Source organism: Schistocerca gregaria, chromosome 7, assembly GCF_023897955.1.
Source record: "Schistocerca gregaria isolate iqSchGreg1 chromosome 7, iqSchGreg1.2, whole genome shotgun sequence".
Classification (NCBI taxonomy): Eukaryota; Metazoa; Arthropoda; class Insecta; order Orthoptera; family Acrididae; genus Schistocerca; species Schistocerca gregaria.
The window spans coordinates 327,479,755-327,507,364 of NC_064926.1; the positions used below are offsets into that span (position 1 = coordinate 327,479,755).

At 42.4% G+C, this 27,610-nt stretch overlaps 1 protein-coding gene across 2 annotated transcripts in view; it reads right to left on the bottom strand.

Annotated features, from left to right (window-relative positions):
• LOC126281491 (protein fem-1 homolog CG6966) overlaps positions 1-27,610 on the bottom strand; it is a 142,492-nt gene that overhangs the window by 41,066 nt on the left and 73,816 nt on the right. For both annotated transcript variants that reach the window (XR_007551277.1, XM_049980493.1), the window contains exon 2: positions 427-586. Coding sequence is in view for 1 of the 2 variants with exons in the window: in XM_049980493.1 (XP_049836450.1) it covers positions 427-586 (160 nt within the window). In the remaining variant the exon portion in view is untranslated. The remainder of the gene's footprint in view (positions 1-426; positions 587-27,610) is intronic.

A 27,610-nucleotide genomic window follows, 5' to 3' on the forward strand; every position in this document is an offset into this window, starting at 1 on the left:
TAGGGCAGGTCATACTACTACTACTACTACTACTTACTCCCCTCCCATCCTCCTCCTCCTCCTCCTCCTCCTCCTCCTCAACACCAACACCAACATTCCCAACTTAATACAATGACGAAAAGATACAGTGACAGATATATCTTCTGAAGGATTTTACCTGTGATGGAACAAGAAGTTATTACATGAACACATAAGCAGATCCAGCAAAAGCCACTAAAATGAATACCATGCTACACACAGCAATGTAATAAAATAAATTTCCTAGTTTAATATGATTTTAATTTAATAAAAGCAAATTTCTGAAACATTCCTTGGGGGTTCCATATGCACAAACTTCAGATAATGGGAAATATTGTTTTCACCTTTAAAATACCGTTCTCTCTATGGAAGACAAAAGTTTTACAGTGAGTGTTTTCCCAGACTAACCTGAACCTGGCTGCTCTATATCAGCACCACAACGTTCCACAAGATATTCTGCAACATCATAATGGCCATTACGGCATGCCATTACCAATGGTGTAGCTCCACCGGTCCTTGCACCAACAAGCATTTGGACTTCTTCCTTGGTACGTTGTTCAAGGAAAACCTGCAAAACAAATTACGTTTATAATTATTATTTACCCATAAGGAATAATCTATGTATAATGAAAATTATTTATCAAACCACTGTTCACTTGTATCAAAGTATCAATGTCTGTTGGATGAGAAACATTCTCTAATAGCCTGATGTTTTAACTTAATGTTGAAACCAGGCTTTTTCTGTAGGCACATGATATAGCACATTTCAATATACATGCTCCTGTCACATTACTGCAGCTACGCCATGTTCAATGGCACTGTGCAGTAACCACTCACAAACAGAAGGTGGCAGCACTATCAGTGGAGGGTACATGAAGAGTGTTCAGGCGATGCAGAAAACAGTGCAGTTATTGTCGTAATGCAGAAATGGAGCAGTTTATCTGGACCCAAAAGGGCATAATCATTTGCTTTTGGGCCAAGTGTGGAAACACTTCCAAAATGGATAATATTGTGAACTGTTTGCATGCTGCCGTGGTTAAAATACACTAAGCATGGTACAACTGTGAGTCATAGATGACAGCTGCAGAGATGTATAAGGCTAATAGACTTGCAGCTGTTGAGCAACTGATTGCCCAAATAACCCAAAGGGCTAGCAACAGTTGAGAATAAGTATTTAAGAAACATGGTTACTTCTCTAGAAGCATAGGTGCATGCATAAAACGTTCCTCCCATGAGATACAGCCTTATTGAAGGACAAAGAAAGTAGACATATTGTCAGTAACAGAAGATGGTGATTACAGACTGGTGATGACAAGCTCTACAGACGTATGGAAAAACCGGAAGAAGCCGACCTAGGGGAAGATCAGTTCGGATTCTGTAGAAATGTTGAAACACGTGAGGCAATACTGACCCTTTGACTTATCTTACAGGCTAGAATAAAGAAATGCAAATATACGTTTCTAGCATTTGTAGACTTAGAGAAAGCTTTTGACAATGTTGATTGGAATATTCTCTTTCAAATTCTGAAGGTGGCAGGGGTAAAATACAGGGAGCGAAGCCTATTTACAATTTGTACAGAAACCAGATGGCAGTCATAAGAGTCGAGGGGCATGAAAGGGAAGCAGTGGTTGGGAAAGGGGTGAGACAGGGCTGTAGCCTCTCCCCGATGTTATTCAATCTGTATATTATGCGAGCAGTGAAGGAAACAAAAGAAAAATTCGGAATAGGTATTAAAATCCATAGAGAAGAAATAAAAACATTGAGGTTCGCCGATGACGTTGTAATTCTGTCAGAGACAGCAAAGGACTTGGAAGAACAGTTGAATCGAATGGATAGTGTCTCGAAAGGAGGATATAAGATGAGCATCAAAAAAAGCAAAATGAGGATAATGGAATATAATCGAATTAAGTCGAGAGATGCTGAGGGAACTAGATTAGGAAATGACACACTTAAAGTAGTAAAGGAGTTTTGATATTTGGGGAGCAAAATAACTGATGATGGTCAAAGTAGAGAGGATATAAAATGTAGACTGGCAATGGCAAGAAAAGCGTTTCTGAAGAAGAGAAATTTGTTAACATTGAGTATAGATTTAAGTGTCAGGAAGTCGTTTCTGAAAGTATTTGTATGGAGCGTAGCCCTGTATGGAAGCGAAACATGGACGATAACTAGTTTGGACAAGAAGAGAATAGAAGCTTTCGAAATGTGGTGCTACATAAGAATGCTGAAGATTAGATGGGTAGGCCATTTAACTAATGAGGTACTGAATAGAATTGGGGAGAAGAGAAGTTTGTGGCACAACTTAACTAGAAAAAGGGATCGGTTGGTAGGACAAGTTCTGAGGCATCAAGGGATCACCAATTTAGTACTGGAGGGCAGCGTGGAGGGTAAAAACCATAGAAGGAGACCAAGAGATGAATACACTAAACAGATTCAGAAGGATGTAGGTTGCAGTAGGTACTGGGAGATGAAGAAACTTGCACAGGATAGAGTAGCATGGAGAGCTGCATCAAACCAGTCTCAGGACTTAAGACCACAACAACAACGATGACAAACTGACACCAAATATCGAAAAACTGTCACTACTTCAAGCAATATATTTATATGCCTCTTCGGAAAAACACCATACAGGAGTACACCAATACTGTTAACGTACCATGTACATGTTTCTATGAGAAACACCATCGAAAAAGCTGAAAAACTATGAGTTATCTTATTGATTTCAAGAATGGGAGTGGCTATTATTATTATTATTATTATTATTATTATTATTGTTGTTGTTGTTGTTGTTGTTTTCCTGGAAAGGGGGCAGTAGACCAAGAAAGGTTAGGAACCTGGTGAATGTAATGTCCTGGAGAAATGTTGTCTGACAACAGCAGGCAGTGTGGATGGGCCCAAGGTACGAAATGTGTTTATTACATCATGGGTAGTGTTCAAAGCTCCTCTTTATAATGCCGTCTACTTGGGATGTGGCCATTGGATTCCACACAGAACAGGGAATACTCACTCTACCATATGGTCTTGAAACAATAATAATGAATAAGAATGAACTTATAGGTTGTGAGTCCATTGGTCGCACAACAGTTTCCTATCATTACTGCAGTAAAAATGTCACCCACCAAACTCAACATCCAAGACACCTGCAGAACATGGTTGTCAGTGTTCTGCAAGTATGCTATTGTTATAATTCTTGCTGTGGAATTTAATAGTGCCAAAGCCATTTTTCTTTCACAAGTTACACATCTTGTCTTCATCAACTAGCCATCCTTGAAGCTATGCCAAGGAAACTCTCAGGGCCAAATTGCTTCCTCATCAACATCTTTCAATGAAAACATTTTCACAGAGTATTAGAATTGATTTCAGTACCATGCAAGAGAGAGTTACTGAAACATTGGGTGACTTAATGTACAGCTCAAACAGCCTTGCATAATTTTGTTCTTCCTTTAACGGGCATTGTTAATAACAAACCGAGAAGAGTCTTCAACGGAGCTTACAAATCTGTCAGGTATTGTAAATAAAGCTCTATTAGTACCTCTTAGCTGCATGTGTCATCATGTTAATTGTCCGAATAATCAATAATATCACCCGTGCATTCACATCGTGAACATACTAATCAACACGTTAAAGGCCAATAAACGCTAAATGACCCTTACTGCATTTTTTGTGCTAGTTAAATCTTCCATATAGCTTTGTAAGTGTTAGTATACATGGTGGTCCATTGATAGTGACCGGGCAAAATCTCACGAAATAAGCACCAAATGAAAAAACTACAAAGAACAAAACTCGTCTAGCTTGAAGGGTAGTGGTATTTGCTTCGTGACACATTACCCGTCTTAAAATGGATTGTTTACCGATTGCGAAAAAGGTTGATATCGTGTTGATGTATGGCTATTGCGATCAAAATGCTCAATGGGTGTGTGCAGCTCAGTATCCTGGACGACATCATTCAAGTGTCTGGACCGTTCGGCGGATAGTTACATTATTTAAGGAAACAAAGTGTTCAGCCACATGGGAAATGTCAGCCATGACCTGCAACAAATGATGATGCCCAAGTAGCTGTTTCAGCTGCTGTCGCAGCTAATCCGCACATCAGTAGCAGACAAACTGCGCAAGAACTGGGAACCTCAAAAATGTCGGTGCTAACAATGCTACATCAACATCGATTGCACCCGTACCATATTTCTATGCACCAGGAATTGCATGGCGACGACTTTGAATGTCGTGTACAGTTCTGCCACTGGACAGAAGAGAAATTACGGGACGATGGCAGATTTTTTTGCATGCATTCTATTTAGCGACAAAGTGTCATTCACCAACAGTGGTAACGTAAACCAGCATGCTATGCACTACTGGGCAACGGAAAATCCACGATGGCTGCGACAAGTGGAACATCAGCGACCTTGGTGGGTTAATGTGTGGTGCGGGATTATGGGAGGAAGGATAATTGGCCCCTACTTTATCAATGGCAATCTAAATGGTGCAATGTATGCTGATTTCCTATGTAATGTTCTACCAATGTTCCTACAAGATGTTTCACTGCATGACAGAATGGCAGTATACTTCCAACATGATGGATGTCCGACACATAGCTTGCGTGTGGTTGAAGCGGTATTGAATAGCATATTTCATGACTGGTGGATTGGTGGTCGAATAACCATACCATGGCCCACACGTTCACTGGATCTGATGTCCTCGGATTTCTTTCTGTGTGGAAAGCCTTAAGGATATTTGCTATCATGATCCACCGACAACTCCTGACAATATGCGTCAGTGCATTGTCAATGCATGTGTGAACATTATGGAAGGCGAACTACTCGCTGTTAAGAGGAATGTCGTTACACGTATTGCCAAACGCATTCAGGATGACGGACATCATTTTGAGCATTTATTGTATTAATGTGGTATTTACAGTCAATCACGCTGTAACAGCAAGAGTTCTCAGAAATGATAAGTTCACTAAGGTACATGTATCACATTGGAACAACCGAAATAAAATCTTCAAATGTACCTACGTTCTGTATTTTAATTTAAAAAATCTACCTGTTACCAACTGTTCATCTAAAATTGTGAGCCCTAGGTTTGTGATTATTACAGCACCATCTATCACAAAGGAAAAAAAGTGGTCCAAGTAAAACATTCCTATTTCTTTACGCACTACACGAATATGTAATAAAAAATGGGGGTTCCTATTTTTAAAATCGCAGTCGATATCCGTTTGACCTATGTCAGCGCCCTCTAGCACGCAACCATAGCGCCATCTCGTTTCCACCATCAAGCTAGGCATGTTTCATTCTTTGAAGTTTTTTCGTTTGACGCTTATTTCTTGAGATATTTGGCCCAGTCATGATCAATGGATCACCCTGCACTATTCAAGACATTTTATGTTTCTATCCCAGAGTGGATTTGTTTTATCTGACGATAATTTCAACACGTCATGGTTAGTAACTGCATGCCACACTGAAGCGTCGAAACAGCCATTGTCTCAAACATGCTTAGTTTTTCCGGTAAAAAAATGTTTTGCACTGGCACAAATTTCATATAGCGCTATTATAACGTGATACTCCTTCGTTATTGTGAGTGCCTTTTGAAGTTTGGTGGGTCTTTCTATGTTTGTGCTACTGTCCAATCCTATGGGCTGTATGATCTATCCAACATATTCAAAGAAAAATACCTGTAAAGAGATATCCATGGTGCCCCTCCCCCCCTCCCCCATGGTATGTTGTTGTTGGTGTTGTTGTCGTCTTCAGTCCAGCGACTGGTTTGATGCAGCTCTCCATACTACTCTATCCTGTGCAAGCTTCATCATCTCCAAGCAACTACTGCAATCTACAACCTTCTGAATCTGCTTAGAGTTTTTATCTCTTGGCCTTCCTCTACAGTTTTTACCCTCCACACTGCCCTCCAATGCTAAATTGGTGATCCCTTGATGCCTCGGAACATATCCTACCAACCGATCCCTTCTTCTTGTCAAGTTGTGCCACATACTCCTCTTCTCCCCAATTCTATTCAATACCTCCTCTTTAGTTATGTGATCTACCCATCTAATCTTCAGCATTCTTCTGCAGCACCACACTTCAAAAGCTTCTATTCTCTTCTTGTCCAAACTATTTATCGTCCATGTTTCACTTCCATACATGGCTACACTCCATACAAATACTTTCAGAAACGACTTCCTGACACTTAAATCTATATTCGATGTTAACAAATTTCTCTTCTTCAGAAACGCTTTCCTTGCCATTGCCAGTCTACATTTTATATCCTCTCTACTTCGACCATCATCAGTTATTTTACTTCCTAAATAGCAAAACTCCTTTACTACTTTAAGTGTCTCATTTCCTAATCTAATTCCCTCAGCATCACCCGATTTAATTCAACTACATTCCAGTATCCTCATTTTGATTTTGTTCTTATAAGCTTCTCTCAAGACACTGTCCATTCCGTTCAGCTGCTCTTCCAAGTCCTTTGCTGTCTCTGACAGAATTACAATGTCATCGGCGAACCTCAAAGTTTTTATTTCTTCTCCATGGAATTTAATACCTACTCCAAATTTTTCTTTTGTTTCCTTCACTGCTCGCTCAATATACAGATTGAATAACATCGGGGCGAGACTACAACCCTGTCTCACTCCCTTCCCAACCACTGGTCCCCTTTCATGCCCCTCGACTCTTATGACTGCCATCTGGTTTCTGTACAAATTGTAAATAGCCTTTCACTCCCTGTATTTTACCCCTGCCAAGTTCAGAATTTGAAAGAGAGTATTCTAGTCAACAATGTCAAAAGCTTTCTCTAAGTCTACAAATGCTACAAACGTAGGTTTGCCTTTCCTTAATCTATTTTCTAAGTAAGTCATAGGGTCAGTATTGGCTCATGTTCCATCATTTCTACAGAATCCAATTTGATCTTCCCCGAGGTCGGCTTCTAGCAGTTTTTCCATTCGTCTGTAAAGAATTCGTGTTAGTATTTTGCAGTTGTGACATATTAAACTGATAGCTCGGTAATTTTCACATCTGTCAACACCTGCTTTCTTTGGTATTGGAATTATTATATTCTTCTTTAAATCTGAGGGTATTTCGTCAGTCTCATACATCTTGCTCACCAGATGGTAGAGTTTTGTCATGACTGGCTCTCCCAAGGCCGTCAGTAGTTCTAATGGAATGTTGTCTACACCCTGGGCTTTGTTTCGATGCGGGTCATTCAGTGCTCTGTCAAACTCTTCATGCAGTATCATATCTCCCATTTCATCTTCATCTACATCCTCTTCCCTTTCCATAATATTGTCCTCAAGTACATCACCCTTGTATAGACCCTCTATATACTCCTTCCATCTTTCTGCTTTCCCTTCTTTGCTTAGAACTGGGTTTCCAACTGAGCTCTTGATATTCATGTAAGTGGTTCTCTCTTCTCCAAAGGTCTCTCTAATTTTCCTGTGGGCAGTATCTATCTTACCCCTAGTGAGATAAGACTCCCTCTACATCCTTACATTTGTCTTCTTGCCATCCCTGCTTAGCCATTTTGCACTTCCTGTCACTCTCATTTTTGAGACGTTTGTATTCCTTTTTGCCTTCTTCATTTACTACATTTTCATACGTTCTCCTTTCATCAATTAAATTCAATATTTCTTCTGTTACCCAAGTTTTTCTACTAGCCCTTCTCTTTTTACCTACTTGATCCACAGCTGCTACACTACTTCATCCCTCAAAGCTACCCATTCTTCATCTACTGTATTTCTTTCCCCCATTCCTGTCAATTGTTCCCGATTGCTCTCCCTGAAACACTGTACAACCTCTGGTTTAGTCAGAGTATCCAGCTCCCATCTCCTCAAGTTCCTACCTTTTTGCACTTTCTTCAGTTTTAATCTACAGTTCATAACCAAGAGACTGGTCATAGTCAACATTTGCCCCTAGAAATGTCTTACAATTTAAAACCTGGTTCCTAAATCTCTTTCTTACCATTATATAATCTATCTGATACCTTCTAGTATCTCCAGGGTTCTTCCATGTATACAACCTTCTTTCATGATTCTTGAACCAAGTGTTAGCTATGATTGAGTTAAGCTCCGTACAAAATTCTACCACGCGGCTTCCTCTTTCATTTCTTACCCCCAATTCATAGTCTCCTACTATGTTTCCTTCTCTCCCTTTTCCTACTATCGAATTCCAGTCACCCAAGACTATTAAATTTTCGTCTCCCTTCACTACCTGAAAAATTTCTTTCATCTCATCATACATTTCATCAATTTCATCGTCATCTGCAGAGCTAGTTGGCATACAAACTTGTACTACTGTAGTAGATGTGGGCTTAGTGCCTATCTTGGTGACAATAATGCGTTCACTATGCTGTTTGTAATAGTTTACACACATTCCTATTTTCCTATTCATTATTAAACCTACTCCTGCATTACACCTACTTGATTTTGTGTTTATAACCCTGTATTCACCTGACCAAAAGTCTTGTTCCTCCTGCAAACGAACTTCACTAATTCCCACTATATCTAACTTTAACCTATCCATTTCCCTTTTCAAATTTTCTAAGGGATCAGACATCTCATGCTCAGATCCATGGAGCTCCAGTTTTCTTTCTCCTGATAATGACGTCCTCTTGAGTAGTCCCCACGCATAGATCAGAATGGGGGACTATTTTACCTCCGGAATATTTTACCCAAGAGGACGCCATCAGTAAAGCTGCATGTCCTCGAGAAAAATTACGACTGTAGTTTCCCCTTGCTTTCAGCCGTACGCAGTACCAGCATAGCAAGGCCATTTTGGTTAGTGTTACAATGCCAGATCAGTCAATCATCCAGACTGTTGCCCCAGCAACTACTGAAAAGGCTGCTTCCCCTCTTCAGGAACCACACGTTTGTCTGGCCTCTAAACTGATACCCCTCCATTGTGGTTGCACCTATGGTACGGCTATCTGTATCACTGAGGCACGCAAGCCTCCCCACCAACGGCAAAGTCCATGGTTGATGAGGGGGGCAGGGGGGGGGGGGGGGGGGGCGGCGGGTGACAAACTGTTATTAACACAAAAATGTTAAGTAAATATGTGAATGAGCAATACTCCTACTGCTGGAACTCGAAATATTTTTGTAGATCTGTAAGGTAGGTTAAGAAATCATCAGTTACACAAGTAATGAGTGCAGACAATAACTGATCTCATAACAATTCATGGAAACTACTCATAATTAAGGTGATGTAAGGCCTTTTGTGAACACTTAGTGGCAACATTACTGGTATTGAGGTTACGCAAAAACTTTAACGTTGATTTTCTCGGAAACTAGTCGCCATCTCGTTGAAAGCCACTAGCAGTATACTCACAAGGGAACGTCCCCATCGCACCCCCCTCAGATTTAGTTAGAAGTTGGCACAGTGGATAGGACTTGAAAAACTGCACGCAGATCAGTCGAGAAAACAGGAAGAAGTTATGTGGAACTACGAAAAAAATAAGCAAAATATACAAACTGAGTAGTCCATGCGCAAGATAAGCAACATTAAGGATAGTGTGAACTAAGGAGCGCCGTGGTTAGCGTGAGCAGCTACGGCACGAGAGGTCCTTGGTTTAAGTCTTCCCTGGAGTAACAAGTTTACTTACTTTATTTTCGCAAAGTTATGATCTGTCCGTTCGTTCATTGACGTCTCTGTTCACTGTAATAAGTTTAGTGTCTGTGTTTTGCGACTGCACCGCAAAACCGTGCGATTGTTATTAAAGTCGCGAGCTATATTTGCTGGATTCATATTGCCACGGAATACATCTCACGTATTCAATGCACTCTCGTCCAAAGTAGCGAACAGTCAACTGCCAGTCAGTGAGCCTCGTTAGCAGGAATACTCTCTCTTCCGTGCACTGTAATCGACTGACGTCGTGTGTTTCGATGTTTTGTTTAGGTGTAGCGTCCCCATACTACGGCGCAGTTACCTCGCATCTGACGGACGGACAGATAATAATTGTCCGAAAATAAAAAGTAGAGTTCTCAGTTGAGGGAAGACTTGAACCAAGGACCTCTCGTTCCGCAGCTGCTCACGCTAACCACGGGACCACAGCGCTTCTGAGCTCACGTTATCCTTGATGTTGCCTATCTTGCGCATGGACTATTCAGTTTGTATATTTTTCTTATTTTTTTCATAGTTCCACAGAACTACATTCTGTTTTCTCGATTGATCTGTGTTCAGTTTTTCAAGGCCTAGCCACTGTGCCAACTTATAACTAAATCTGAGGGGGGTGCGATGTGGAGGTTCCCTTGTCAGGGCAGGTTCCTCTTCAACAGATCTAAGACTCATCAAGGTCTGATGGTCCCCTTGTCACCCGTGGACACAACAACAACTCGCCACCATCATCTCGCGAGATAGACATGCATTTGACACTTCATAGCAGATGGGAATAAAACAACAGCAAACCACTTCCAAGAGGTAGAGTACCGCATTTGCACAGAGCTCATGACCTGAGTATGGGACTGACTTACACGAAGGCTCAAAAAACTCTACAATCAGCGACGATGGGACAGAAGTATCGGGACATGGCTATTCCACAAATGCTGTACTAATGGTTTTACCGATGGTGAACGACGTCCAGTAATCTATTGGAATCATCTAACGTGACGGAGGAATGAGGATGGAAATATTTGAAATGGGACGGTCGTAAGTGCTCAAGAACCCGGAGACAGGAGGTGTGGCTGCAACACGGGGTATAATTAGCGAGCGGGGGCAGCGAGTCTTTGTGTGCGGCGCTGGCGAGAGCCCAGCGCTGTGCTTGTGGCGTGTCACCACTCGCCACAGCGGGGTCGGGGCAACGACTGGCATACCGGGAAGCAGGAAGCCGACCTTCCGGGCGGGACCCGCGTGTGCTTGCGGAGCGCCACCTGCCGGTCAAGGACACGCCACGCTCCATTCTGCCTCAACCGAGTGTGGCTCTACTGCCGAACGCGCTACCCGCAGCTGACTGCGCACACTTCAGGGGGAGTGGCACGCTTCCAAGTCGGCGGACATAAACGTACACACTCGGTCGTACGCCATACTGTCTAGCCCATGACGCATGTTATAAACCACCTGTCGAAGGTCGCATTCATCCACGGTGCATGGTCGAGTGTACATGATGTATCAGTATCATTTTCCCATCCTTCCTGTTCCATTCGCAAATGGTCAAAAAAGACGATCTGTAATTCTCTCTCTGAACCAGAACGAGTCGAATTCTGGAGTTTTGATTCCTACGAGAGACGTATGTCGGCGGGAATGCTGTAGTATATTTCTCGAGTGATTTTGGAACGTGAGAATGTGACATTTTTTGAGTAAGATGATCTAAGGGGAGAGCCAAATTGTAACCCCAAACATTTTACTGAAGCCATTTACATTCTTCTTTTTCTTCTTCTTCTGCTTTTACGGCCTCATTGGACCACTTCGCAGTTAATCGTTTTCCTCGTCATATTCTTGAAAGTTTTCTTTCGGAATTCCCAGTATCTTTTCATTCGTTCTCATCTATTTTGTCTTTTCTCAGCTGTAAATATTCTTGTTATTGTTTGTCGTTTGTCTTTTTTTTTTTAATTCTAGCTTTTTCATATCCTCCCTGATTTCCTTGATCCACCCTATTTGGTGCTCTATGTTCCAAAATTTTTCTACAATTTTTCTTGATAATCTGGTTTCTGGTGTCTTCATAATGTGACCAAAAAAGGGATACACCTCTAATGGGCTCCAGTTCGCTGTACACAATTTCATTTGGAACTACTCACCACTGTCCATTTTTTTTGTATTTCTTATTCCTGCCGTTCTTCTCTCTACTTACAGGATTTTGTCGATAATGTTTTTCTGGGTGACTTTGTGAAGATTTTCACTTCCCTATGTCATCTCTGGTTAAACCACCGTCTTGTAATGTTTCAGTTTAGTTTTGACTGACAGACTGTTTTATTGTATGTATACCTTGTTAATTTGAGCTTTTATCATTTTAGAAGTTCTTACTTGTCATGCAGGTTTCTCGTCCAGGTTGTAAATTAAAATTTCTCCTAGGTATTTACATTGTTTCACTATTTTTACAATCTTGTTATTTACTGTTATGTGGTTGATTACTAGGCGATCTGCTGTCATTATCACAATCTTTTCAAATGACATCTGGAGTCCTATTTTTTGTGCTATGTTGTGTAGACTTGTTACTACATTTCTTGCTTCTTGAATGTTGTTAGATAGTAACGCTAACTCATCTGAGCATCCCAAGCACTTTAAATGTGTTATTTGATCTTTCTTGGTTCCAATTCTTACTGTTTTAGAATTTTCTTTGTACCATTCCTTCATCAGGGACTAGAACGCATAGTTGAAAAGTGACGGCAATAAATCATCTCCATGTCTTAAACCCGTTTTAAATGAAAATGGCTCAGATATTTCTCCTCTGAGCTTTACTTCAAATCTGGTGTTTGTTAGAGGAAAATTTACCAATTTTATTAATTTGGGACGGAGATCGAAATTCCTCAGAATTTCATTATTGAACGTCTGTGGACATAACCATAAGCATTTTTTATGTCTTCAAAGGTTATTACTTCCTGTTTTTGTTTTCTTTCATAGTAATCCATTATCAATTTCAAAGTGATTATCTGATCTACGCAGCTTCTCCAGGGTCTACATACTCCTTGGTAGTCTCATAGTTCCGGTTCAAGCCAATCTTTATATATACTTACAAATCTTAGAGATAACTCTCTGAGAATACAGTACCATGAATAGTCTCATATGTGGCAAGAAATTTCAAAAAATTACAAGTTTCATTTAAGACACGTTACTTCTGCAGTTAATTTCCTTGCTGTTAACCCAAGTGGATTTATTTGCTGCCTGACTCGCTCCAGAAAACATTCCATCCAGAAAAAGATGTCCGTTCACACGCTGACCATGTGTGCTGCCAACAAAAAATGCGACGTGGTTCCCGATCAAGCATTCGATGTCTTGGTCACACATTAATTTATTGCAGTTCATTTCCGTCACTTAAGTCCTTTACAAAGATCATACGTCTCCTCCGCACGTCTAAGCAGCCTCATTTTCAGATACAGCATTCCCGCTATTTTACATGTTCCTATAACTTTAATCTAGAAACACATATTCACAATTTTAGTACCAAGTCGAATATTGATAATGGTGAGTGTACACTTCGATTTTACGCCGTATAAATAACTAAGTTTCGACAGTTTGTTGCCATTATAATTATTAGATCTATTATGCACAACTGCTTCTCAAATGGTGACTTTCTTGCAAGATGCGCCAAAGTGATGTGCCCATCACTGTTGTAGTCTTCTTATTTATTATTATTATTATTATTATTATTATTATTATTATTATAGTCCGCCCCGATAGCTGAGTGCTCAGCGTGACGGAACGCCATGCAAAGCGGCCCCCCATTCGATTCCAGGCTGGGTCGGAGATTTTCTCTGCTCAGATACTGGGTGTTGTGTTGTAATCATCATCGTCATCCCCATCGTCACCTCATCCCCATCGAACACAAGTCGCCGAAGTGGCGTAACCAAAGACAACTTGCACTAGGCGACTGGTCTACCCAACGGGAGGCCCTAGCCACACATTTCATTATTATTATTATTATTATTATTATTATTAAACTAAGATATTTGACGTATCTTATTGTTATTACTTAGGCATCTGTGGTTCATCGAAAGTCGGCTTTCCGGTAAGTTTCGGGGGGGGGGGGGGGGGGGGGGGGCAAGGTAGCAAACGCCCTCCGCGCAACAATCGTTACCTGACTCTCACGCTGACGAAACAAAACCTTGAAGAATTCTGCAGCTGTTCTTGATCCTGTCCCATCTCTTTTGTTTTTACAACTTTAACGGGTTCTGGTCGATGAACAACAATCAAGAACTGGTCTAAGAAGGGTTTTGCAAGCGATCTCTTCCATGTATAAAAGTACAGTTTCTTATGACACTTCCAATAAAACAGTCTATCACTCATTTGTCTCACCCACAGTTAGGTTTATGTAGCCTGAGCAGAAACTTGTATATACTACAAGTTTGTGACTTATTCCAGTCTTTGTCAAATGCGTAATCAACTTAAATAGGATTCTTTAGTCTAAGCAAATTACGTTACATTTATTTATCTTGAGCTGCAATTCTTTACACCAGACTGTGACATCTGCAAGTCCATCTGTATTTCATAAAAGCTTCTAGCAGCGTTGTCTGCGCGCACCTTCGTAGGTGCACAGACATTATCCACCAAGTCACATGCAAATGGCTGCATTTGCTTCTGAGGATGCCTCTCCACTGCGAATAACATAGGGAGTTCTGTTCGCAAATAGCCTGAGTCGTCAATCGAATCGCGTATCAGTTGGAAAAAAACCCTTATCTGCTTGCGAGTTGTGTTCAAAAATTAACAGAAGTTCTGTAATTTCGCGTGTTGTGTTAGTGCGATTCGCATGATTTTATCGTTGTTGCATTGGACAACACGAGTAAAAGGTATCTGCACTGTGTTACCTATGTACGTCATTTAGTCTGTTGTCGGCTGTCAAAAAGTTGACGTGTTTTTGGTAGTATACTTATTTGTATAATTTGTATCAGGGAATTTGTATCAGGGAATTTGTATCAAATTTCCTGTCGGGATGGCGTCGAAATTAAGGTTCAATCGTCCCACTGTAAGCATTCCGGATCGCCAAGACGGAGAAAAGCTTGACTAGTGTGCTCAAATGTGAACGTTCTGTTCACTGGCTTCTTAGATTTTAACGGCGTAGTGCACAATGAGTTCTTGTCGTAAGTCAAACGAACAATATGGAGTACTAGTTGCAAGTTTTACGCCGTTTTCGTCAATCAGTAAAAAAAATATGTAGCAAAATAATCCACGGATTTGCACCACAATAATACACCAGCTCACATTTCGTTGACTGTCGTGCATTATTGGTAAAAAAAGAAAAAAACCTGTAATGTTGACCCAGCCTCCATATTTGTCACAAATAGCTTTATGTGGATTTCTTCTGCTTCCAAAAACAGAAAAACTTTAAAAGCTATCATTTTAAAGTATAGATGATTTTCAATAGATATCGCTAACAGCTATCCCCCGATGGTAAGAGTTGGAAAATAGGCTGGCGAATGTGTATAATCTCTAATTCTATACACACGAGGCATCACTGAAGTAGACGAATAAATAAATTCTTCAAAAAAATTCCTGAAATTTTTTGAACTTTCCTCGTAATTTGGTTCCTAGGCGATGGTGCGGAGCAGTGTAGATTGCACTGTGGATGTCGATAACACGACTCTGTGGCATTCGGAATGATGATAAAAACAGCTTCGCGGTTTTCTTGATATCTGTTCCCCCATCCTCCATACAAAATTACCACAGCCAATTCCCTTCTCCCAAGTTTGAGCAATCTAAGCTTGGTCTCCATTTATAGTGGTGTCGATGTCTTCGGGACGTGAAGTTGGATCTTGCTTCGATTGTAGATGCCCAGGCCCGGTTCCAGAGCATTTTTCCAAACAAGTGCCCAATCCCCATCCCATGCCCCCCTTTAGCACTCTAGTGTCCCTGGCACCATCGACCGCTTAGCGCCCCAATCAGCCGCTACGAATTGCGATATGGCATGTATAAAATCCTTACAGTTCTGGAGCCTCTTAGCGCCCTTTCAGCTTGGCGTCGGCTTTAAACGAGGCCTGTGTATGCCAATTTCTCTTCATTACGCAAAGGTACCTGGCAAGCTATAATGACGGAAAAATGCCAGCATCAAATAGTAATTTGTAGTAATGAAATTTAGGGAATAGATCTGTCTAGGTAACACGTTTAAGTGATTAACACTGCATTGCAAGATCACATGTTAATGTTTAAGCGCGAGATAAGCCATTGCTAAGATGAAATGTTGGTACATCAATAAACGCTGTAACCGCCAGAATGTTGAATGCAAGCTTGCAGACGTGCGTATATTGTATCGCAGAGATGCCGGATGGAAATCCATTCGTGTTGGTTGCACTTTGTCGGTCACTATACGGACGGTTAATGCTGGTTGTGGATGTCGCTGGACTCGTCGTCCGATGATTTCCCATATGTGCTCGATCGGTGACTGATCTGGTGATCGAGCACGCAAAGGAACCACTTTGACTACTGTAGGGTATGCTGGGTTAGAACATCGGTATGTGGGCGAGCATTATCCAGTTGGGAATTACCCCTGGAATGCTGTTCATGAATAACAGCACAAAAGGTCCAATCACGAGTCAGACGTGCAGTTTTGCCGGGTGAGTGCGTGGGATAACTACAGGAGCGCTCCTGCTGTCATATGAAATCGCAACCCAGACCGTAATTCAAGCTGTAGGTCCAGACAGGCCGGTTGCAGGCCCGCAACTGATATCCTCGTTGCACCGAGACAGAAACAACAGAAAACACAACAGGTGTCCACCCTGCCCTCCAATGAGCTATCGCTTAACATCACTGAGGTCGAAAATGGCATTGGTCTGGGGTCAGTGGAATGCACGCTACAGGGTGTCTGCCTCGGATCGTCCTTGAAGTAACTGATTCGTAGGAGTTTGTTGCGTCACTGTGGTGCCACCTGCTGCTCAGCTTGCTGCTGCAGATGCAGTGCAATGCGACAGAGCCATACTCCAAACACGATGGTCTTCCCTCACGGTATGCCACATAGCCGTCCAGAGCCCGGTCTTATGGCGACGTATATTCTCGTGACCACCGCTGCCAGCTAACATCCACAGTAGCTACATTCCTGCCAAGTCAGTCTGATACATCGCAGAAGGAACCGACACATCTTCCTAGCCCTATTGCACGCCCTTGTTCAAACTCAAACGCGCCTTAAATGCGTTTTTGAATAACTTCAACTCACCACGTCCAATCCAAAAGCTAGCTACCTCTCATGATTGTTACAGCGTGTATTTAAAGCAAACCTGATTCGCATCCTCGTAGTGGTACTGGAGGAGATTGGTGTTTCACGTCCCGTCGACAACAAGGTCATGAGAGACGGAGCACAAGCTCGGATTAGGAAAGGATATGGAAGGAAATCGGCCGTGCCCTTTCAAAGGAACCATCCCAGCATTTGCCTGGAGTGATCTAGGGAAATCACGGAAAACCTAAATCAGGATGGCCGGACGCGGGATCGTAGTGGTACTTCTAGCGCCACTCTTACGCGACTAGCACGCAATTTGAGTAGACATCTTTCAGTCGTAGGAACACATCTACGAACTTTCGTTTCTGTCGTACAACTCCTTGGCGTTGCGATTTTGTTTACGTCAGTGTATTTTTGACATACGCACGACCGTTGTCAACGCAAAGGTGTCTTTACCTTTCAGCATTATAGCTGTTCTGCTTAAGTATACGATGGGTCATTCCTGTGACTGCGCGTAAGTCAAACACACTTCCATGCCTGTTCAACGTCACGATTGTTCTCTCAGCATCACGTTCCGCAGCGATGAAGGCGAATGAGCGATACTGGCTCAGCAACGCACATTCAGGAGGGGGCGGTCGAGTAGGGACGCCGTGTAATGCTACCAGCTTGGCGCGAGCCCAGCAAGCAATGCAGCTGGTCACGGGAGATGGTGAACAGCCAACGGCGTGACTCCCCATATCAGCTGCTCCCGAGCACGTGGCGGAAAACCCACCACGTAGTTGCCAGCGTCGTTTCAAATATCAACCAGCATCGAGAGCGCAGCTGTACTCTGGTGAGGAGTACAAGCCGAAATGTGCGTCACAACGACCTCGCAGCATAATACTGTCTTTAACGCTCAATTACCTACCTTGCAGTCATCCGCCTTATTTGACTGTACCTAACAGTAACTCTCTTATATGTCTGGTAACTTCTTTGCAATAGATAAAGAATGGATTTGTGTAACTGCTCACCCCCATAAATGTTATCAGGAAGAAACTGGTGACAACTACGGAGAACTGTGGACTTTGGACTAGCTTCATTCTACTGAAGAGCTTGCAACCATAGCAAAGCAGTGGATGTGCCTGTTAAACAGCTGTATAGCATTATTACATACTCTCTACGGCCAATCCCACTGCAGAAGTCATACTGTCTCGCTGGAATCGTTTCCCCTTTCATTTGACGAGAATTATCCGCTAGAAAATAGGAGATGAAAGAAATGGAGTAAGAAGCTTATCCTTTGTTTAGTTAGCAGCAAGCACGTTCAACTATCGTAGTTCAGAAAGACTTTAGACACTGACACGCTCACAGAACCAGCATACCAAAGTAGACTATAAATCGTGGCGTGTTACAATCCGCCATCCGAAGGAGCACTCCGTCATGACCACCAGAAGAATGAACTACCTGGAAATCACTCGACCGAATCCGTTACGGCGTCACAAAGAGGAAGCCAATCATCAGAGACGGGTTCTTAGTATGTAGTGTGTCCTGTGGACGTAGAGCATCTACAGTGTCGCCTATGTCCAGTGTGGTTCTGGTCTGTAGTTTGAGGTTTAAGTATTATACTTTGTCCTTAATTAATTGGTGTGTATATATGCGTTGTGTTGTATGTTACTTGCTTCCAATACGGAAAATCAGCCCCATTACTATAAGAATTAGAGACGAAGGAAGTCAAAAGAGATCGCATTCGTACACTAATAAGACAAAAAATCTAATTAAAATCGCATCTTCTCTCACTTTTCACGTTCACCAATACACGTGAACGCGAATTACAAAACCGTAACCTAGTCATTGTTTGAAATGTATCCTTAAAACACAATAAGTTTACAGGAACGACAGATTCAGTGGGTGAAAGCAAGTCCACTGGTCCGAAAGTTGACGGTTTGATCATCGGTCAGTCCTGGACTATTATTTATCTCGTCCCTGCAAAAAACTGAAGTTGCACTGCAGTTCAAAGTCAACATTGAAATGTAGTTCTTCCTTTAACTGACTATACACCATTTTGAAAGAAGACAAGTGTATATTACCTCCAACAGGCCAACGTCCGCTGTGGTGTTCAAACCAACTTTTTCGTTAAATATCGCCTTACTTTAAGCTAAATAAGAAAACAGGAAGTTGTGATCAGCAAATCAGATAGAATACACGCTTGAAATGTTGTCCATAGGAGACACCACAATTTCCTGCTTAACAGTTTGGCAAACAATCATTTAAACTGTAAAAAGCGTACATCTGTCTCGTACTAAGATGAAAAATACAAGACAGTTTCGGAGGTAAGTTGGCATCTGTAGTCTTCTCAGGAAATTCAAACAGTCTCTTAAAATGTTGTTCAAAGTTTCAAGCCGCAAGTACGTATAGCTGGTAGGACCTCATGCAGGAGCTGGAAGGCACGCGTCACGGTCAATGTCCGATCCGAGTGGGGGTTGGTAGCACGCGTACTGAATTCTCTGTGAACGGTCGGAATTAGATACAGTGAGATCGAATGATGATGTGCCCTGGTACACAGTACAATGGCTCACTTCGTCTCTAAGTGTAAAAGGGTGTTCTGAATATTTTGCATATTTTTACCTCCTCGAGACGTACATTGTTTTGTCTCTAGGGCACATCATGTGTCGAAACATACGAGGAATCTGGTGACACATTCGCATCTCGTCTCCACTGACCTGAAGGCTAGACATTCTCCATTATGTAAGTATGGTGATCTATTTAGTGGATCCTGAAGACTGAATCAAAGAAAACCACTGAGCAACGACAGAAGTTCTCTTGCTTACATCCACCTGCGTAGTCTGTGACTTAGGTAGACTGCTTGAGTAAGGTAAAATATTGACACAGCCAAAATGGAAGGAAGATTAGAGTTTAAGGTTACGTCGACAGCAAGGTCTTTAGAGATGGAGTGAAAGCTTGAACTGCTTGAAGGAAAGGGAAGGTAACAGGCTGTGCCCTTTCAAAGGAACCATTCCGGCGTTTGCCTGTAGCGATTTAGGGAAATCACGAAAAACCTAAATCAGAATGCTATGAAGCGGCTTTTAACCGTCATCCTTCCGAATGTCACACTGGAGACAGACGTACATAGTCAAACTGCGTAAAATTTTATGAGCAACTTTAACTAACCTTGGGCGGCAAAGAACCCACCTAATGCAGAGAACTTCAGTTTACAGGAAGATTACGTCGTTATGTCCCGCTACTGGAGAGTGAGCATATTCTGAGTTGGGAAAGAAATTTTGCATTCGCTTATCGAAGTACATATCTAACCAATCACCGTTTAAGTAATTTAGGAAAACGTTAGCACACTGCACAGAAAGCTGACTCCCCCACGAGCCAACACGGTAGGAATGCGTAACGCCCTTTTCGGTCTTGATAACGGCCAAAGTTCCGCAGGGACGCGTGTCCACAAATTAGTTCAGGTGAAGTACCTCACTGATAACGTGCCCTACTGCTACAACATCGCGGTGATGTTGACTGCTACGTTTCACATGCTGTTCCAGATACACTGCTGTAACGAAAGTCATGGGATAACGATATGCACTTATACCCAAGGCTGCAGTATCGCGTACAGGTATGAAACGGCAGTGCATTGGCGGAGCTGTAATTTTTACTCGGCAGTTCATGTGGAAAGGCTTCCGACGTGATTACTGCAGCACGACGGGCATTAACAGACTTTGAACACCGAACGGTAGCTCGAGCTACACGGATGGGACATTCTATTTCGGAAATCTATAGGGAATTCAATATGCACTTGCAGTGTCCATAACAGCACATCACCTGCAGCGCCTCTCCTGGGCTCGTGGACATATCGGTTGGACACTAGACGACTGGAAAACCGTGGGGTGCTCACATTAATCCCGATTTCAAATGGTAAGAGCCCCCACAAAGCCGTGATCCAAGTTGTCAACAAGATACCGTGCAAGTTGGTTGTGCCTCTGTAATGGGATGGGTTGTGTTGAGATGGAATGGACTGGGTCCTCTGGTCCAACTGATCGAATAATTGACTGGAAATGGTTGTTTTCGGCTACTTGGAGAGGATTTGCTTCCATTCACAGACGTATGTTCCCAAACAACGGTAGAATTTGTGTGGATGACAATTCGCCATGTGACTGGATCACCACTGTTCGCGATTCGTTAGTGGATCATCATGGAGAATTCGAGCGAATAGTCTAGTCATCCGGGCCGCCCGACATGAATCCCATCGAAGATTTATGGAACAGAACTGAGATGTCAGTTCGCGTACAAAATCCTGCACCGGCAACGCTTCCGCAATTATAGGCGGCTATAGGAGCAGCATGGTTCAATGTGTCTGCAAGGAACTTCCAAAGACTTTGTGAATCCATGCCACGTCCAGCTGCTACACTACGCCGGGCAAAAGGAGGACAGACATAAGGACGTATACCACGAGTTTTGTCACCTCAGTGTAGTCTCTAAGCTTTTCTGTGGGTTTAAAATCGCGTAATTTACAGGTTAAGTCGAGGAGCGATAGTGAACCTGAGTTTCCGTAAATTAGGAACGTAGGCATGCAGCCCTTTGAACACGGCTGTTGTCAACTTGGAAAGCGGAAGTGTCCACGGCATACGCATCAGCATGATGTAGAAGCAAGGTCAACAGCTGTTCACAAAGATACTTGAAATACACATCCTGGTTCACGATCGCGGTAACCTGTAGGATTAAGGTCACGTGATCACTTGGTACCATTTCTACAGCGTCTACAACTCTCCAGTGTGATGAGACCAGTGTGGTATTTTGAAATGGTGACTAATATTTTGGACGGTTTCAGGATGGCTGTATGGGGATGTGAAACACGGTCTTCCAGAATGCAAGACCAGTGTATGTACCATTGCGTACGGTCGGTCGTTAGGACTGCAGTTGGATGCACGTGAAGTGCGAGACTGTCTGCATAGAGGGTGGTAGAAACGATGTGGTGGAGAATGGAGAAATGGAAGAGTAGCGGTGTCTGTTGACGAACAAGCTCGGCTGCAGTTATGAGTGGAACAAAGAGCGGCGGCGATTGGCGGCTGCCGGCAGGGCAGCCTTGGGCGTGCTCCGTACGGAGAGCCGGCCAGCTGTGCTGCGCCGCTTCCGTCCTCGCCCGCGCCCGCGCCCGCGCTTGCTCAACGCTCGCCAGCCTCCACCGCTGATCTACCGCTCGGCGGAGCCGCGCTGACGGGACAAAGGGATGAATACGCGCCAGCAAATTGAGGAAGACGACCATCAGTGTCACGGCGCAGCATCAGCCCTATCCCAGGAAGCGTTTTCTTCGTAATCTACTTAAAAATTTTGTTCAGATGGTGTTCCAGTCGGGTGAGTATTTGAAAAACGTCATATTTGAGCCCGCACTGAGCTGCTGTTAAAGAATTATTTTATGTATCAATAGTTTCGATTCTCAGATCTGTAAGTATCCAAAATTATTTATAAAGATTACATTTTCACTGTGTCGTCCAATAGAATAAAAGCCATCCTACCGCCACTAGTAAAATATTAGTCAATAGAAAAATGTACAGGGTGGTTATATTTAAACTTTCGCCACTTGACAGGGCCTCAAGAAAAACGGGTGACTGTAGGACAGTGAAACTTTGTGGAAACGTTGGTAAGGACACGCGGAACAGAAATAATGATAAACCACAGAGATAAACATATTTAATTTCCACAGTAGAGGGCAAAATTTGTTAATCGCCCACCATACCTACGTTCCAGGTTACAAACGTTGCTCAATGTGACGACATTCTGCATCCACGACAGCATGGAGCAGCACTAGACTCATCATTTCACAACTGTTCGCAGCATTTTTCAAACGGTGTACCATGGACCATTCAACAGTGGTGAAACAGCTCGTGCACTGCTTGAAGAACGCGTCAGCGTTCTCAGCGACTTATTCGACAATTTTTGACGCTATTGGTCCCGGTGCGGAAATGGAACCTGTTGGTAATCCTTTAATGTGTGCTCACCTTCTCCACACCCGCGTAGACTGACTGCTGGTGTAATGCATACTAATGCTTGTGTTTCAACACTACTAACAACACAAATCCTGATGGGAATCATTCCTATAAACTTGTGTGCCCAAACGGTAAGTAGTTTTCCGTCCACTGGTTGAAATGACGAAAGATTAATTACAATCACTCTATACTAGCACAGTAAATCAATCTTCGCATACTGTAATAACCAGGTTCCTCCTTTTCGTGACGAGACACCTTGCATTAATTGTAACACATTTCCTTGCCGACCAGGTTTTCTCGCTTGTTTCAGTACTGTATTCGCCTGAAACAATTTCCGGCAGCAGTGGGAAGTGCTGGATTTTCGCAAATCCCTCGAAACACTGGCCGTTGGGAGCTGACTATTTTGGTATACAGAAAGGATGGCCATTCCACAAAGAATTCTAAATGTCCCGCCAGGTGGCAGCACCTTACAGGAGCGCTGTAAGCAGGGACAGGTGAATAGCTAATGACAATGCCTATTTCTTGCTCCTGATTTCTGTTTCGCTGAAAAGGCCCACATTTTAAAGGATTTCGTGGAGTGGTAGGGAGTTCGCGAGATCAGGAAGTCCGCCGTGCGCACTGGTGGAGTGAAGGTGGTAAAGACGGAACCGAGGGGGTGGGAACAGTGTCTTCATTGTTGACGGAACTGTTGGCGATGAACTATTCCAGTCCTGTATTCAGATCTCGAATATTATCTGAAAGATAGGTAGCAACAAAGCTTTAATTATTGAGTTGAGTTGTGCAGCTTTACCCCATAGCGCAGGTCAACGAGAGACTGGTGACACTCACTTTAGACTTACTGTACAAGTGTAGCAAATTGACTTGGGTGCGCCAATAAACGTTTTCCATTAACTCTGTCAAGCACTAAGTGATTTGTCTCGTGTGCTGCACACGTAGAATTTCCGTGGATTCTGGCCGTGCCCGCGAGTGTGATTTCGTGCAGCACATGCGAGCTTAGGGGACGGGCGAACGGAACGTTGCCTGGTAACTGTTGTAAATAATTTTATGATGCCTGAACATAATATGAATTTGAAAGCGAAAAGTAAATAAACAATCGCTTTATCGACAGCTGTGAGTCGTCTGAAATGTGACTTTGTAACACCCATTTTCGACCAATAGTATCTGTATCGATATTTCTGTGTCATTTTGCAGTGTTGTTTACTCAAAATGTTGTATCTGTCATCGAAATTCTTTGACTATGTGTAAATGTTTCAGTTGTGTAAAACTTTTGAACGTTTCTGTTTAAATTAAGCTTGTGGATTTAAATAATTACTGGAATGATAGTTATGTAATGTACTGTAAATGACCTGGTCCATAGTTAGGGAGCATAGGGTTGAATGTAACAGATGTGGGGAAGCTCGCAGCTATGGAAGTACCATGGTAGAATGGAAAAGTTATGGTTGCACGCAAGTGGCAACTCGCCCTTTGTGACGGGTAGGGTGTCGGGGGGTTAGCAATGCTGTGGTTAACATCCCATTAACAGTAGCGGATCATTGTAGCTCATATTCCTGGGATTTTGAATCCAGAAGAGCGTAAGGGCTTTGGTTGTTGCATTTGGTGATACCATTATCATGGCATGGTTTTTGACCCTATAAATATAATTTCGACGCCAAGAAGATAATTATGTACTGGGGATGAGGCCAACAGTATTGCTATGATTGCATCGCCGCCAGGTTAATAGCCACTGCAAATCACGCCACCACTACCACCAGCATTCCACCGAATTGTTTATATTTGGCACTCTGTAATGGACCAGGTAGAAGCGAAAGTTGGTTTGTTTTGTAATAATAATTGTGATGATGTTCAAAAGCACTATCTTACACCCGTGATTATCCCAAATCACAAACCTGAACAGGTATCCTATCCTAGTGTATTTAATTCCGGGTGTCTGATTTATTATGAGGAGGTTGAGCTTGAATTTAATGTTGTGTTGTCATTTGTACAGCCAATTATACTTTTGAGTAGTTCAAAAGCCTCCTTATGAAAGCACATTTGTTATTTAAAGAGTTATAGTTTGTTGTCCTTCATTTAATTAATAATTAGTGATACGAGTACTTATCATTTATCATACATACTTGTGTAGTTTTGTTAATTAGCATGGTTCTTCAAACTATAAAAGTTAAAGGATCCTCATGTATTAGGCTAGTTACTTAAAGAAGCAATGCAAAGGCTCCTTCAACGCCAGTGCAGTTAGATTTGCATTCTGTTTAGTTGCGTCAAACTGAGTTTAAGAAAGAACTATTTACTGTGTTATCTATTCTAATGCAAGTTGGTTAATGCACAGGGATAGAGACCTTGTAATAAGCAATGAAGTTACAGATTATGATCATTAGCAGACCCCTGATTTAAATTCAGAATTATTTCAAGTTTTTCCCTGTTCAGTATTGCTCTAGAGTCATGTGTGTCGGTAATTGGATTTATAAACTGTTACACCTATTTCATTTATGGTACGAGTTGCTGAGAGGCATTATGTTACTGTTTACTATCTCATTGGACATTTGTTTGTTAGTAGCACATATATCTGCAAGGCTAGGTTACTATATTCGAGTATGAACAAATATAAGGAAATCGTTGTGTGTGTGTGTGTGTGTGTGTGTGTGTGTGTGTGTGTGTGTGTGTGTGTGTGTCAAGGAAGGTTATGTTAGTCTTAGCATTGCCTTCTGCTTTATCATTTTGCTTTACATAAGAATGCCTAATTGGGCTGGCGACCAGTTTAAATATGTAACGTTACAACTTGCTTTTGTGCTAGAAGAACGTCTATTCCTGCCCCACCGTTTACTGTTGTTATACTTTGCTTGATTGTTTCGAAACGAATCCCAGTTTGATTGTTCTGCTTCCATTAGGTTACCTCACTGTCATGCCTGTAAAAAAATTCCTTGCAAAGCTATAACGTTAGCATCGATTGCCGTTTTAAGTTGGTCGGTGGTACCGTTACAACTTGTTCAAATGCTACGAGAGTTGACTGAAAAGAAATGCCTCCAACTTCGTAACTCGTCAACAGTTGGCAGCATCGGTATGCGGCAGGTACTGGCGTGTTCCGTAGCTGCTTCTCTACAGCTCCAGTTGGCGGGAATCCTTAGCATTGAACGATTGTGTTGTTACAGTGTGAAGTATGGAAGCGTGCGCAGACGCTCTGTCAATGCGATTTAAGCAACGTGCAGTCAGGGAGTTCTTGACAGCAGAAGGTGTCACTCCAAGGAGATTCATTAGAGAGTGAAAGCAGTTTACGGCGATTGTGTTGATGTGAGTACTGTGCGTCATTGGGCGAGTAAGTTTAAAGATGTTGAGGCGGGAACATCTGACCTGCGTGACAAACAAGGAGTTGGATGACCTGTGGCAGCAACCACCGAGTTTCACAAGCAAAATGTTGACAGATTGATTCAGGACGATCGTCGTATCACTCAGAGAGAAATTGCAAACACAATCGGCATTCCACAAGAACGTGTGGGTCACATTATTGCTTGTCTTGGCTATCGGAAGATTTGTGCACGTTGGGTACCCCGGATGCTGACTCCTGAAATGAAAGCGCACAGACTTGAAATTTGCCAGGAATTCCTCTCGCATTATGAGAATGAAGGTGACGCCTTCTCCATTCTACTTTCAGTCTCTGATGAATCTCCTTTGGGGTCACACATTCTGCTGTCAAGAATTCAATTACTGCATATTGCTTAAATTGCATTGACCGACCGTCTGCGCACGGTTCCACACTTAACACTGTAACAAAACAACCGTTCAATGGTAAGGCTTCCCGCCAACTGGAGCTGTAGAGAAAAGGCTACGGAACAAGCCAGTATCTGGCGCATACCAATGCTGCTAACTTTGAAGAGTTACGAAGTTGGAGGCATTACTTTTCAGTCAAGCCACGTTCAAAAAATTTTTCATCACCCTCATGACTTACACAGTTTTTGTATTTTGTTCTGTCTTCCTAAGTGAGTTTCAGTAGGGTGCACTGCGTCACCAATCGTGGACAGGGCAATGTGGCTTTCGTACGCTGTATCAACATGCCTCAAAGAGCTCGCACAATGTGATTTTACAGCAAGAAGGGTTGCCAGCAAAGGAAGTTGTCAACCACACTGGCATACACCAGAGAGACGTCATTCGAAAAGTTAAACTATAATCTAGTATGAGACAGACAGGACAGTAAATCAACGCCGCTGTGGTCGCGCACAATCAGCAACGCCTGCTAATAACCCTTCCTACAAATTATGACTCGTAGGTACCTCTATCACAGTGGTTCCTAACCAGCTGGTAATTGCCCCCTGAGGGGCAAAATGCTATTTTCTGAGGGGCAAAACGAAAAGGGTACAATTGTGTTTCAATCACAAAATTAAATTATCATTCATTCATTCTCTCTCTCTCTCTCTCTCTCTCTCTCTCTCTCTCTCTCTCTCTCTCTCTCTCTCTGATTGACTGGATACGTTGTAAATGTTTAGGTCAGGCAGAAGTTTTCAGTAGGGCTCTCACCAGCACAAATTTCCGTTATTAAATTTTATATATTTAAACTCGAGTAGGTCGTTTACAGGACGAAGGGATCAACCGAAGCGGTCCTTTCCTGTTATTAAACCATTTTGTCCAACTATGTTGTTGCGTCTGTGTATCATAAGGTCATCAGATTGATGCTCACTTAGACAAACCATCATCACTACAGTCATTTCTCTGGAGACGAATAAACGGCGATACTTTCATCAATATAAATAAATCATCAATTTGAATGGCAAATCTATTTTTTTCCTAATATTTTTCGAATCGCACACTGTTTAAGTTGAAACACTAAGCTTAGTAGCAAAATTTTCCAACAATTTTTCTTACCCGTAGTATGC